The 12640-nt window shown below is 44.5% G+C and overlaps 1 protein-coding gene across 2 annotated transcripts; it reads right to left on the reverse strand.

The window, feature by feature from the left end:
- Positions 1 to 1616: 1616 nt before the first annotated feature.
- On the reverse strand, positions 1617 to 11925 carry nop9 (NOP9 nucleolar protein). Of its 2 annotated transcripts, XM_027031960.3 has the most exons (11): positions 11012 to 11925; positions 10529 to 10765; positions 10057 to 10278; positions 9650 to 9757; positions 8119 to 8260; positions 7808 to 8000; positions 7523 to 7663; positions 7220 to 7339; positions 6623 to 6832; positions 6351 to 6456; positions 1617 to 4776 (listed from the first exon to the last, which is right to left on the reverse strand). In XM_027031960.3, the coding sequence occupies exons 1-11, from the start codon at positions 11217 to 11219 to the stop codon at positions 4622 to 4624; spliced, it is 1842 nt and encodes a 613-aa protein (XP_026887761.2). In that variant the 5' UTR covers positions 11220 to 11925; the 3' UTR covers positions 1617 to 4621. The 2 variants fall into 2 exon arrangements, with proteins under 2 accessions (XP_026887761.2, XP_081579826.1); XM_081723700.1 differs by lacking the exon at positions 10529 to 10765.
- Positions 11926 to 12640: the final 715 nt, after the last annotated feature.

The raw sequence follows: 12640 nt of genomic DNA on the forward strand, positions 1-12640 counted from the left end.
TTGGCAAAAGGAGCACACTGGAATCTTCACACAAAAGAAAATGCAATAACTATACATCAGCCATGAATATTAGTACATTGGTGTGTGTGTGTGTGTGTGTGTGTGTGAGAGAGAGAGAGAGAGAGAGAGAGAGAGAGAGAGAGAGAGAGAGAGAGAGAGAGAGAGCGCCTGTGCACAAGAAGAGCATCAGTGCAAGAAACGAGGTGAAATCTGGAGAAAGGTGACCCGGGTTTGCTCCGGACGGCCCCTCTCTTTGGGCGAACCCCTAAAAATTCATCAAATTGGATCAAGATGACATCAATAATAGACTCAAGCTGCAGCACAGAGGACCAAATGATCCATGTACAGTTTTTTTCCCCTGAACAGCACATTTCAACCACGGTCACCATCACGTTTATGACATCAAAAGATTCATCACAGATGTCAACACATTCACGGCCTGCAGGACTGTTTCGTCTTATTTCGGGCCTTTATCACATTAAGCCACACTCCCATAATGCTTTTAAATTCTATTAATGAGTCACCCTATTCCCTCTGAACACTATAGGCTGTAACCATTCTGAAACTATTAGCCACAGCTTGTCACCGTGGACACAAAACACACAAAGCCCGACTAGCAATCAGTAAATAGGGAAAAACAGAATATTCAGGATGAAGACAAGTGAAAATCACACGGTTGAATAATGGGACACTACATTCTTTATCTAGCATGTAGCCTACTTTCAACCATCATATCTAGCTATTTGGACTATTGTGACCTCGTTGTCATGTTACCAAGGTCACTAATCAAATTTCCATCTTTTTCCGGTTTGAGTATGCGAAGGCTCATGATAAAATCCACCCTTGCCATGCGCTGCCCGTTGAACACCCTTTCTTCTCTTATGCGTGATGAGGTCAGCTCGTGTGTAATTCCTGAGATGAAAGACAATCCTCTTGTTTTGATTCAGTAAAGGTGATGGAAAAATCAGCTCTAGGCAAACCACTAGGCTACATGGTGCAATATTCTGTCAATTATTGGTAATGTTTATCAAGATGTGTATTTTAAACATCAGCATTAGCATCTGGGCTATTTGATTTTGACTACAATTCATATTTTAGTACAGCTGTTTATTTCTTTTCTACAGGTCTTCGTCTAATCCCTCTGTCATATCCAGCCATCCCCTCCAAAACCATGAACAAACATATGAATATGCAGAGAAAAAAATGGCAGAAGACAAGTACACACATACGCACACACACCTCCAGCCGTCAGTCATCAGACCAATCCAACATGAAATGTGGAGGCCCCTGGTCATCAGCGTCAGTTCCACTGATGCCTTCATTTCTAGAATAACATCCTTACGATGTATCCTTCCATTGTAGGCGCTCAAGCCAAAACCCTGTGTGCGGACAACCTCCGTGGCTTCCTCTCAAATCGCATGTGTTAGCCGTGGCGTGATGACCCTGTGCGCTGCCCTGAGCCGCTCCAAATGGTTACAGGAAACGGCCTTCGGATGCGGGTCGCATGTAGACGTCCTAATGTGTAGACGGTTGTTTTTAGGCAGCCGAACGGCCTACCGGTTTAACGCCGGGGTGCCGCACATTGTCAGTGCGAAGTGTTCAGACTTGGCCTTGACCATGTTAAAAGCCTTTTATGGTAGATGGCTTACAATTTTACATCAGAGAAAAAAGAAATCAAGTTTGGCTACAGCATGTGTTCATATGGCATTGGAGAAGGATATATATATATAGTAACAAAAACAAAGTGTTTCTCATATATATATATATATATATATGAGAAGCACTTTGCTTGCACAGCTGATGAAGGACCTATGTCAGAAACATCCTATTTATCTATGTGTGTGTGTGTGTTTGTAAATACATTAAATCGTTGCATCATTTGAAATGAAAGGAATGCGATGCATTTGAAAGGAAATCTGCAATGCATTTGAAAGGAAATCTGAATTAGATTCCAACAGGGAAAGCAATTTAACTCACAATTTTGGTGCTAAAACTCAATCTCACACCCGCCCGGCCCATCAACGCCATCTTCATGTCAACACGTTTGTTTTTCTTGCATGTTTCACTAGGCCTAATGGCCTTCACTGTAGATAATGGGCGATTGCACAATTGATTTTAATCGATCTCTTATTGAGTATTTGCTGTCTGCTTTCTCATAAGAATGCAAAAATATCTCGTACAGAGATAGCCAGTCCCACTTCTGTCTTTCACGGACATGCAGATGGGATAATTATGGAACGTGAGACTGAAACGGAGGGTGCGTAATTGGTGATGAGGGATACATTTAAGCATCTCTCAGGCATTTGACGATTAGGCAGATGAGTTAAAACAGCCGGCTAACTGTGAGATTTAACTGAAATTTGAAACTAACTGGGGGGGGGGGGGGGGATGGTAAAGCCTTTTGGCTGAAATTGGCCCGCAGCCAAACAAGAGACAAACTGGGATTATGGAGTGAGTAGTGTAAATACCTTGTTCTTAGAAAGCAAAGTAAAGAAAGGAAAATGATCACATGTTAAGACACCGACCATCTTGAACAGTGTTAAATGATCACATGTTAAGACACCGACCATCTTGAACAGTGTTAAATGATCACGTTAAGACACCGACCATCTTGAACAGTGTTAAATGATCACGTTAAGACACCGACCATCTTGAACAGTGTTAAATGATCACATGTTAAGACACTGACCATCATGAACAGTGTTAAATACATTTGGCTTTTTGTTGATAAGGAGCTCTCATCAGCAAACAGTTCTTATGTCACAGATTAATTCAAAAGAACTCAAAAGAACAGTAAATCCATCGATAAAATGCCCATTAACAAACATGACAAAAATGAAATGTTACAATTTGAAACAACCTCTGCAAGAACACATATACCTGTTAGTGCCTGCATGTACAATGAATCCACAGAACACAAAAAAACTTTTATATACAAAAATCATTTTCTTGGTGTACATTTCATCTGTTAAACATGTTCTACAGTATCTTGGCGTGAGAACACACATGCGAACCAAGAGAACTGAAAAAAAAATTGCACTTAAGTGCTTTATAGAATGCAAATGTTATCTCAGCGCCACAATGAAGCTAGCAACTATAGCGCAGCGCCATCAACTAGTTTTGATGACTATTTATGTGCATGAGAGAAAAAGAGTGCGAGAGGGAGAGAGTCCAGCTGGAGAAACTCCACTGAAGGACCTTCTAACTGATAAGCATTCACAGCTGCATATCAGGAGCAGATGGGCAGGTCCAACGCTGGTCTGTAGGCCCACAATTAGCCTTGCTATCCATCAACGGATTGCTAATGAGGGGGAAGGGGGCTAAGGCAGCGGAGTATCCCCCTGCTCCCCCCCCCAGGAAATCCCCACCATTCAAGACCCTATGGGAGAATCAACCCTGATGACTGTCACTGGGCCACAGAGAAAAGGCCTGCCGTTCCCTAGAGTTTGACACTTAAGGTGCCATAATGAGTTAATCTATGGAAGAGACAACGCTGCCAGAGGATAACTGTGCAGCAGGACATGTGTGGAACCAAGCATCCAGCTATTCCTATATGCAAAATATTAATTTTAACCAGGTTGAGCTTTAGTATTTGAAAGCCAGATACCCGTTCACAACACGTGCAGTTCTAACAATCAGGTCCGAATCACTATTGTGGCATAATTGCAAATGAAAAAGCTATAGGGGGGGCTAGATGAGAACCGACTTCATCCTATGACACAATCTGTAAGTTACACATTAGAACTACTGCTTGCATTTTTAAATATTTGCCCTTCAGAGCTATGAGCCACATACATGAGTCTCAAGAGAACCATTTCACAGCACTACACGGAAGTCCCTTAAGACTATAGAAGGCTATAAGTCTATAGTATAAAATTGTTATTGTTCTTTAATGGACCACACTGAACCTCACACACCTCTGCAGTTGAATGACACAAAGTAGCCCTAGACACAACCACCACGGCCTATTAATTTAGCGCGTTTCTGCGTTAAGCGGCAGCTAATGGCTGTTAGCGAGAGTTGTTTGACTTTCCGCGGGCCCTCGTGTGAAAGCTTTCTGTCGGGCTTCGGTGCAGACTCGGCCAAGGGAGTCTGGCAGGGGAATGTCACGGTGCCCCTCCTGTCAGACCGCTGTGGTCCGCAGCGCCGTAGGTCCTCCTCGCCTCTCCCACTCAGATAGAGGAAGAACACGGGTGGGGTGGTGGGAGGGTTGGGGGGGTCAGCACAGCTGCACTCCGCTCCGTCTATCTGCAATAGCTCTCACACATATCTTAGCCACCACTGTCAGCACCACACCGCCATCGTTCTTGTGCAGAACCACACACTGGGAGATGGAGCTGGGGGAAAAGACTGACTTTAACGTCACAGACACTTTACATCGGAGGTGTAGTAGTACATCGACGGTTTATATTTACATGAAAAATGACGTTATTGGTGAAAGGATGAATGCAAAAAAAAAAGAAAAAAAATAGAAAAATATCCATATTTTGTTTGCGTGGAAAATGTATGAAAGCCACGTCTCCTACACAGGAAAACGTGAAATGCGAACGGTACTGCGTAACTGAACCAAACTCCTGAGGAATTACAATGCTTCAACGCTTTTGTTTATAAAAAGCTGCAGTCACTCCAGAATGTCACTGAACATCTTCCTCTTCTTAGACTCTCCTGTCTGGAGCTCCATCCATGCGCCACGTCTCTTTTGAAAATGGGTTAGGCCAAACTTAGCCCAGACGTGACGAGCGAACTGATCCGATCGCAACTGTGATTCGTTAGGAACTGGGAGAAAAGACGTGCAGATATTAGTCAATCCATTTGATCAACTTTAAACATCCTACCTATCAATATATAGTACTTCATACATATTATATAACAAAATGCTAGGCTAATACAACTATTTAACTGGGGATATATTTCATTTATTTAGTTAAAGCTTAAGTCTATGTTCTAGTCTGTGTTCACTTTGTTGCTTGGCAAACAGTAGGTTTAACCTAGTTTTTATAAAAGTACAGACTATTAAATTGTGGCAATCAGGATGAAAAGCAAAGAAGGCACGCACACTAGGATCAGGAAAACTGCCAATAATACTGGGAATCACCAATGAATTCCAACTATTGCATTGGTCAGAGGATTCAAATGTCAGAAAACGTGCCGTCCCCCGTTAGCGGTGTGTGAGTGATATCCACTACTTTTTTAAAAAAAAATAAATAATTTTTTAAAAATAACTGGCTAACCAACCACGAGAGGAGAAAAAGCTCCTTCAAAGGGCCAGCAATTTCTCCTGGTGCAGGATTAGTTTCATTCTCCCATGAGCTGCTTACTTGTCCTCTATGAAGCGCTTCCTCTAATCCACGAACCGGTGTGTGTGTGAACACAGCACAAGTGAATCATATACAAACATAAATCACATAAATGTGGTTCACTGCTGTCTTTTACTCTAAAAACTAATTTATACATGTTTTATTACCTCTTTATTTTATTAATCTTCATTTTCCTTGAAAACACTTTATAAACTGTTCACTTTTATTTTTTAGGCATTCCCTGTACCCAATACGTCTGTTTTTGGAAAAGGGGAACACAATATTCACTAAAAGCGCAAGACAGCACATCTAAACTGGAGTCGGCCTTACAAACCTACTATGCACTGAAGGCCATTCCCCGAGAAACAAGAACGTTGGCTTTCATCAGAGTGATTCAATACAAGGTCTACATTTAAAAGACACAAATTGTGCTCTACACGTTTTTTCTGGTTGTTGTTTGGAGTAGACGGAAATTGCAACATTTGTACAATAAAGTCGTCATACTGAAGGAAATGAGAAAGCAGTGTGCAGCCCTCTGACTCCAAGTCATTCTAATATGTCTAGCAGGGGCGATTGGACGACAGCATATTTCACACGATCTCATGGGCCTAGCATGCACCGCAACAAATCGCATCAACATAAAAGCATGCACACTAAACCACAGAATAGTCACAGTAATTATATAATGACGCAATGCAGTGAACTGTGTAGCATTATAATTCGTTAATCGGTTAATCAGTATGTCCTGCACACGTGTCAGCTTAAATTGTATCCATTTTTTCATCCAAACAGTGGAAGCCACAGTGAAAAGTGACACATATGTATACTTGTTAGGGCAAATCTTTCAGTGAATGTAGATGGTAGGGACGATACTGCAGTTTGCAGGGACATAACAGGCAAATGTTCAAACAGGAAGACATCAGACCTAAAGTGGTTTTGTACTGAGCACAGTGTAATGTGTTTTACAGCTCATGGATAACGATGACCAGTTAAGGGAAGGGCTCAGAACTCCTGTAAATATATTTGTGCGTGAGTGATTTCAGATCAGCTCACCCAGCTGCTCCGCAATGCCCTGTCTTTGGCTAATGCTGGCACTGCTCCACACAGCCTCCAAAAGACGACTGCCATATCTTGAGCAGGCTAACTGGGTGTACAGTCCCTGGGAGCGAGAGAAAGTGGGGAAGAGAGAGAGAGAGAGAACGGGAAACAAAAGATAGGTAAAAAGAGAGAATGTGTTCAGAGCGGTGAACAGACCAGTGTCCTTAACAGTTTTTTTTTTTCCTGCTCCGGCTCGCCGGCGAGGCCTTGCTCTCCCGCATCCTCACCTCCAGTTTCCTTAAGATCTTGCCCTTCCCTTTGTCACTGGAGAGAGTGATGAGGGCCTGAAGGGCATGGCTCCCCATCTGGTGCGTGGCCAGTGACAGCAGCTCGGCCGGACGGAGGCTGTGCAGGCTGTTCATCAGGAGCGAGCGGTCTTTGAAGCAGGCCAGCGCCTGGACCAGACAGGAGCCATGGTAGCAGATTGACAGGGGGCGCTGCAGCCGAGAGACATGGGAAAAACGATCTTATCGTGTGCCTCTGTGTCCCAAGGCCAGTTGGAGCGACTGGCTGAGAAACAGGTGCGGACTGAGCCCTCTCTCGTCTCCAGCGCCACCAATGGCACGCTTCTTTAACAAAACATCGGAAACATTCCGATCAGTTTTGTGACTCTGCAGTTAGAGATGTTGAGATTATTCCCCTAATTCAGCACCTCGTACCTAGAATTATGTTCATTTTCTGTACTGTGTATTTTGCACATACATGAAACACATGTGAAACAAGCAAGTCATTCAAGGACATTAACGTGTTCCAGCTTAAAGATATCTAATAAATGCCTTCAGCAACAAAGGTGCAATCCCCTACCCAACCTTTTTGATCAGTACCTGAAGGGCAGTGTCGCCCTCTGCTGTCTCCGAGTTGTAGTACACCTCATAGGTCAGTAAGGACAGGAAGACGGGGAGGCAGGAGAGATGTCGTGTGGTTGGCTCACAGCAGTGGAAAGCCTGGCAGAACGTCCAGTGAAAGCAGCTTAATAGAGTTAAATATCTGTAACATTCTCTACTTAATACATGCGGCATACATCTGTGGTTGGCGCTCAACCCTCTAATCATTCTTATCTTTTGGCTTGTTGACGTGATCGGTCATGATGTTCCATTTCTTGTGAACGTGCCGTTACTCGATCTCACCTGAAGGAGGCACTTCATCACCTTCGCCTGCCGCTCCTCTCTCTGCACGCAACTCTCCACCAGCTGCACTATGACGCCCATATGTCCCGCTGCCAAAATGGCCTCTAAGCCGTCTGCAAGCTCGTCGCACACCTTCAGGAACTGGGAGAAAGCCGGGGAGACAAGTCCGTAGGCTAAGAAGAACTGAGAGGAACGCACAGGCCGACTAATAAAGAAAGAGCTTTTTATTCATGAAATAAACTGTAGTTCTGCTGATCTGCACTGTGTGGGGATGAGGGGATGTACCACTTTGTAATTAACTGAGGCTGCTATAAGGGTCTGGATTGGATAGTTGGCAAAGCAATGAAGAGCCAGAGGCATCATTTGGTTCTTAAGATGGTTCTTGTAGATGTCCCGGAGGAGGGCTTTATGAGAGAACTTAAGCACTGTCTGAATGAGGCGACTGCAGGTCTTGTCTTTGAGAAACACCAAGAGCGGACTGCAGACAGAGACAGAGACGGAGACAAATAGAAACGCATTGTTAGACAGAACGATGAGACATGTTTCCATATCCCTATGTCCCTCCTTCCATCATTCAATCAGTCCATCCATCTCACCTGACACCAGGAGCTGAACTGAGAGAGGTTAGGTATCCCATGATGCCTTTGTTCAGTTTCTTGCCCAGGATGGGTCTCTTCCTGTGACAAATGGCCAGCAGGGTCTGGAGCACGGTGCTGGCTATAGGGTGTGTGGCACACACTGAGAGAGAGAGAGGATGCAGAGACCAGAGTGTGTGTGAGGTCAGCACACTGAGAGAGAGGATGCACAGTCACAGACCAGAGTGTGTGTGAGGTCAGCACACAGAGAGGGTGGCTGCACAGTCACAGACCAGAGTGTGTGTGAGGTCAGCACACAGAGAGGGAGGCTGCACAGTCACAGACCAGAGTGTGTGTGAGGTCAGCACACAAAGAGGGAGGGTGCACAGTCACAGACCAGAGTGTGTGTGAGGTCAGCACACAAAGAGGGAGGGTGCACAGTCACAGACCAGAGTGTGTGTGAGGTCAGCACACAGAGAGGGTGGCTGCACAGTCACAGACCAGAGTGTGTGAGGTCAGCACACAGAAAGGGAGGCTGCACAGTCACAGACCAGAGTGTGTGTGAGGTCAGCACACAAAGAGGGAGGCTGCACAGTCACAGACCAGAGTGTGTGTGAGGTCAGCACACAGAGAGGGTGGCTGCACAGTCACAGACCAGAGTGTGTGAGGTCAGCACACAGAAAGGGAGGCTGCACAGTCACAGACCAGAGTGTGTGTGAGGTCAGCACACAAAGAGGGAGGCTGCACAGTCACAGACCAGAGTGTGTGTGAGGTCAGCACACAAAGAGGGAGGGTGCACAGTCACAGACCAGAGTGTGTGTGAGGTCAGCACACAGAGAGGGTGGCTGCACAGTCACAGACCAGAGTGTGTGTGAGGTCAGCACACAGAGAGAGAGGCTGCACAGTCACAGACCAGAGTGTGTGAGGTCAGCACACAGAGAGGGAGGCTGCACAGTCACAGACCAGAGTGTGTGTGAGGTCAGCACACAAAGAGGGAGGCTGCACAGTCACAGACCAGAGTGTGTGTGAGGTCAGCACACAGAGAGAGAGGATGCACAGTCACAGACCAGAGTGTGTGTGAGGTCAGCACACAGAGAGGGTGGCTGCACAGTCACAGACCAGAGTGTGTGTGAGGTCAGCACACAGAGAGGGAGGCTGCACAGTCACAGACCAGAGTGTGTGTGAGGTCAGCACACAGAGAGGGTGGCTGCACAGTCACAGACCAGAGTGTGTGTGAGGTCAGCACACAGAGAGGGTGGCTGCACAGTCACAGACCAGAGTGTGTGTGAGGTCAGCACACAGAGAGAGGACAGCAAGTCTGCAAAGTCTGCAAAGGCTAGGTCAATACTAAAATACAATCAATATTTAAAAAAGAATATGCTGTAGAAAATTACCCTTTTCTTATATAGCCCATACTGTATCTTCTTACATAGTTATGTATATTAGATATACACACATATTACTACAGTATACGCATGGTGTATTGCATTAGATTAGTGGTACTTGTAAGGCACAGATGATCTGAAAGTGTTATTTGGGAGCTCAGTCTCACCATTGACATTTTCCATCAGAGAGTCTGAAAGGTACTTCAGCTCCCACCAAAATGATGTGGGTGCATCAAAGTCTGTGAGCTCAGGTTCTTGTTTTTTCTGCTTTTTTGCTAAAAGGAGAAAAAAAAAATCCAGATGTTTAAATGACGACATTCATGGAAATGTAAATCAAGCTTGCGTATTAAGTCACCAGTATAAGGACATGCATGGATGTAGACATACATTTTTTTTCATGGTTACTATTCATAGTAATAGCTGTTAATAAAATATCTGTTATATAACCTGCTGCAATGTTTGGCCAAAATAAAAGAGTCTGCATTTTCTGGTAAACCTGAAATTAAACAGTAGTGTGAGTATGTGTGTATCAGAAAGTTTGGATAGGTGGAAGAATGAGGGATCCTTGTCCTACCTGGACGGGGGTCAGACTGTTCTTGAACGGAACAGCCGCTGAGGACGTGGATAAGTGTCCGGAGCACATGGGATCCATGAGGGTCTTTGATGAAGTCCACAATGTTCTCCCTCACCCCTTGGCACAGACACAGCACCTGAGCCTCAAGCATCCCACAACCCCCTGCCTCTGATTCTTCCTGTTCGTTTGACATGTTACTCTTCTCTTCTGAGGGGCTGCCTTCTACAGAGGTAGAGAAACATTACAAGTCTGGCTTTTTGGGTGAACGTTCTGCTCGTAACATTCTCCAGAACACTCCTCTCTTTATTATTTAAGTCAAACAATTTTGCAAGTTAAATCTTGACGAAGACATGCTATTCAGCAGGCAAATTTAAATCTTCATTGATATACCAAATACATTTGATCATTTATGAAATACAGCAGATAATTATTTTTAAGAGTTCAAACTAGATTTTCAGTGTTTTATCATTACCTGTCCACCTGGCCATTTGCCTGAGGGCACTTTCTATGACATGACCTCCACATCGGTCACATGAGATCAGTTTGAACTCTGACCCTTTCTCACCACCCAGTTCAGCCAGCATGTTCCCCACCTGGGCAGGGTCAGCCAATGACAGCAGCTGCTGGAAAGCCAGACTGCCTGTCATGTCCATGGCAACAAGGCCGGCCTTCCCTTTCACCTCTGTAAGCACATTCTCTACAAAGAGAGCTGAGGGGAGAGAAAAGGTGACACCATGTCACTGAACGGGCTAGTTGAGATCCCAGCAAGCTTTCTCTACACCACATTATTCTGACGTGAGCACTTTATAAAACAGAGCAGGCCGGCCAACACATTTATTTTAACCCCTATATTTGAACCCAATCCTAGGTCACAGATTTCACTATGAAACCTGTCAGCAATGCCCACGTGCTGACCCGCCAACACGTGGCTCTCGCGCGTCCCTTCCGCTCTGACCTCGCTCCTCGTCGTCCGCGAACTCCTCGCGCAGTCTGTCGCCGACTCGGCGGAAGTAGCCCACCGACGTGGCGTCGAGGCGCGCTGCCCTCCCACGTCCCTCGGCGCCGCCGTCTGCTCCTTTTCGCCTGCGCTTGCCTTCGTCGGATGTCTTCTTCAGTTTCTCCTGTCCCCGGTCAGCAAAATAACGCTGCGCCTTCGCTGCCATCTACGCCCCCGCTTGCACTACACTCGCTGTTGTCAGTGTGGTGTCCGTCTTCCGTAGAGAAACAGAGGAGGGGGTTTCTCGTTTAAATCCACTTCATTTAAATCCAGCTGTCTTCGCGGGTGCATCTAGATCACACTTCTTCCTCGGTTCCTCCCATATTCATATGAAAGTTTTAAAACAAATACAAGCACGCACTAAGGCGCCAAAAGGACTGAAAGTGCTGCAAACACTGATCCAAATAACGTTGGAACCGCGCGATAACGGGGAAAAGGGGGGGAAAGTGCAGCCAGCCAGGTAATGGAGGAAAGAAACACGTGTACTGGTCAGCTGTGGCTGGGCTAGCAGTGCAGTTAGTAGCAAAACTATCAAGTAAAGTCATTAAAGGTTTGTTAGCTAGCTAGACCAGATCGCTATTCGCAGTCGAAATCAGCAGTGTTGTCATTATATGTCTCAATTATAAACGACAAAAGAATCAAAACAGTTCTAGCTAACTCAACGTTGAATTCCTTTCAATTCAGTCAGCTTTCAAAGGGTAAACCAAAACGACCGTGTAGAAGTGAAGTGATAATCAGTGCAGTCTTCAGACACCCAAATTTACCATATGGTGTGAGCCATGCAAAGCCTTCTACCCTATAAAATAGAAACTTCAGCAGAATGTTTTACAATATCAGAGCGACAGCAATAGCTAACATGTGCAGTGTCGAAAACTTTGTCGCAGAGTGATGACGCAACGACCGGGGGACCTTTATAACCTTTTAAGTTATTTTAAAAAATAAAGCCTATTATAAAAACCTTGTATACTGTCATCCTTCATCCCATTTTAAATGTCTACATGATTGAGTATTTTATTCAGCTAATTCCAAAGATTCCGAGTTTTTATTCACTGATCAAATTCATTGCTTACATTCTGAGAAAAATCTTTTGAATTAAATCCTACATTTGAAGGACTTCACTTCAGCTCATCATAGAAATCGTTATAATTATGTTTTGTCCACCGAATTCCAAAGACAATAGATTCCACACTGGTTCTGTTTAAAATGTTATTGCATTTGTTACATTAACATATTCATTACTTAATAATAACTGAAAACCGCTCTCTGGTGAATAGTTATGCTTTGTTGTTGCAACTGATATGTATTTATATGTATATATTATTTTATTTAGTTATGTTATGGCTATAGTACATCTTTCTTTTCCACATAGGCTGTAAGGTCAAGCAGCTGTTACAGGACGAAAACACACCTGGAGTACAATGAACCACCACTAGAGGGACCCTTGATCTTTGTTTATCTTTCACCATGGTAATTCGTTGTTTTTACTAAATGAGTCAGACAATGAAATCCCAGACTTATTGCTTTAAGTAGTGCCTCACGAATGGACGAATGTAACATGTTGTAGACACAGAGAGAGTGGATAGAACA

This window comes from Electrophorus electricus, chromosome 11 (genome assembly GCF_041902795.1).
Source record: "Electrophorus electricus isolate QZ-2024a chromosome 11, ASM4190279v1, whole genome shotgun sequence".
Taxonomy (NCBI): domain Eukaryota; kingdom Metazoa; phylum Chordata; class Actinopteri; order Gymnotiformes; family Gymnotidae; genus Electrophorus; species Electrophorus electricus.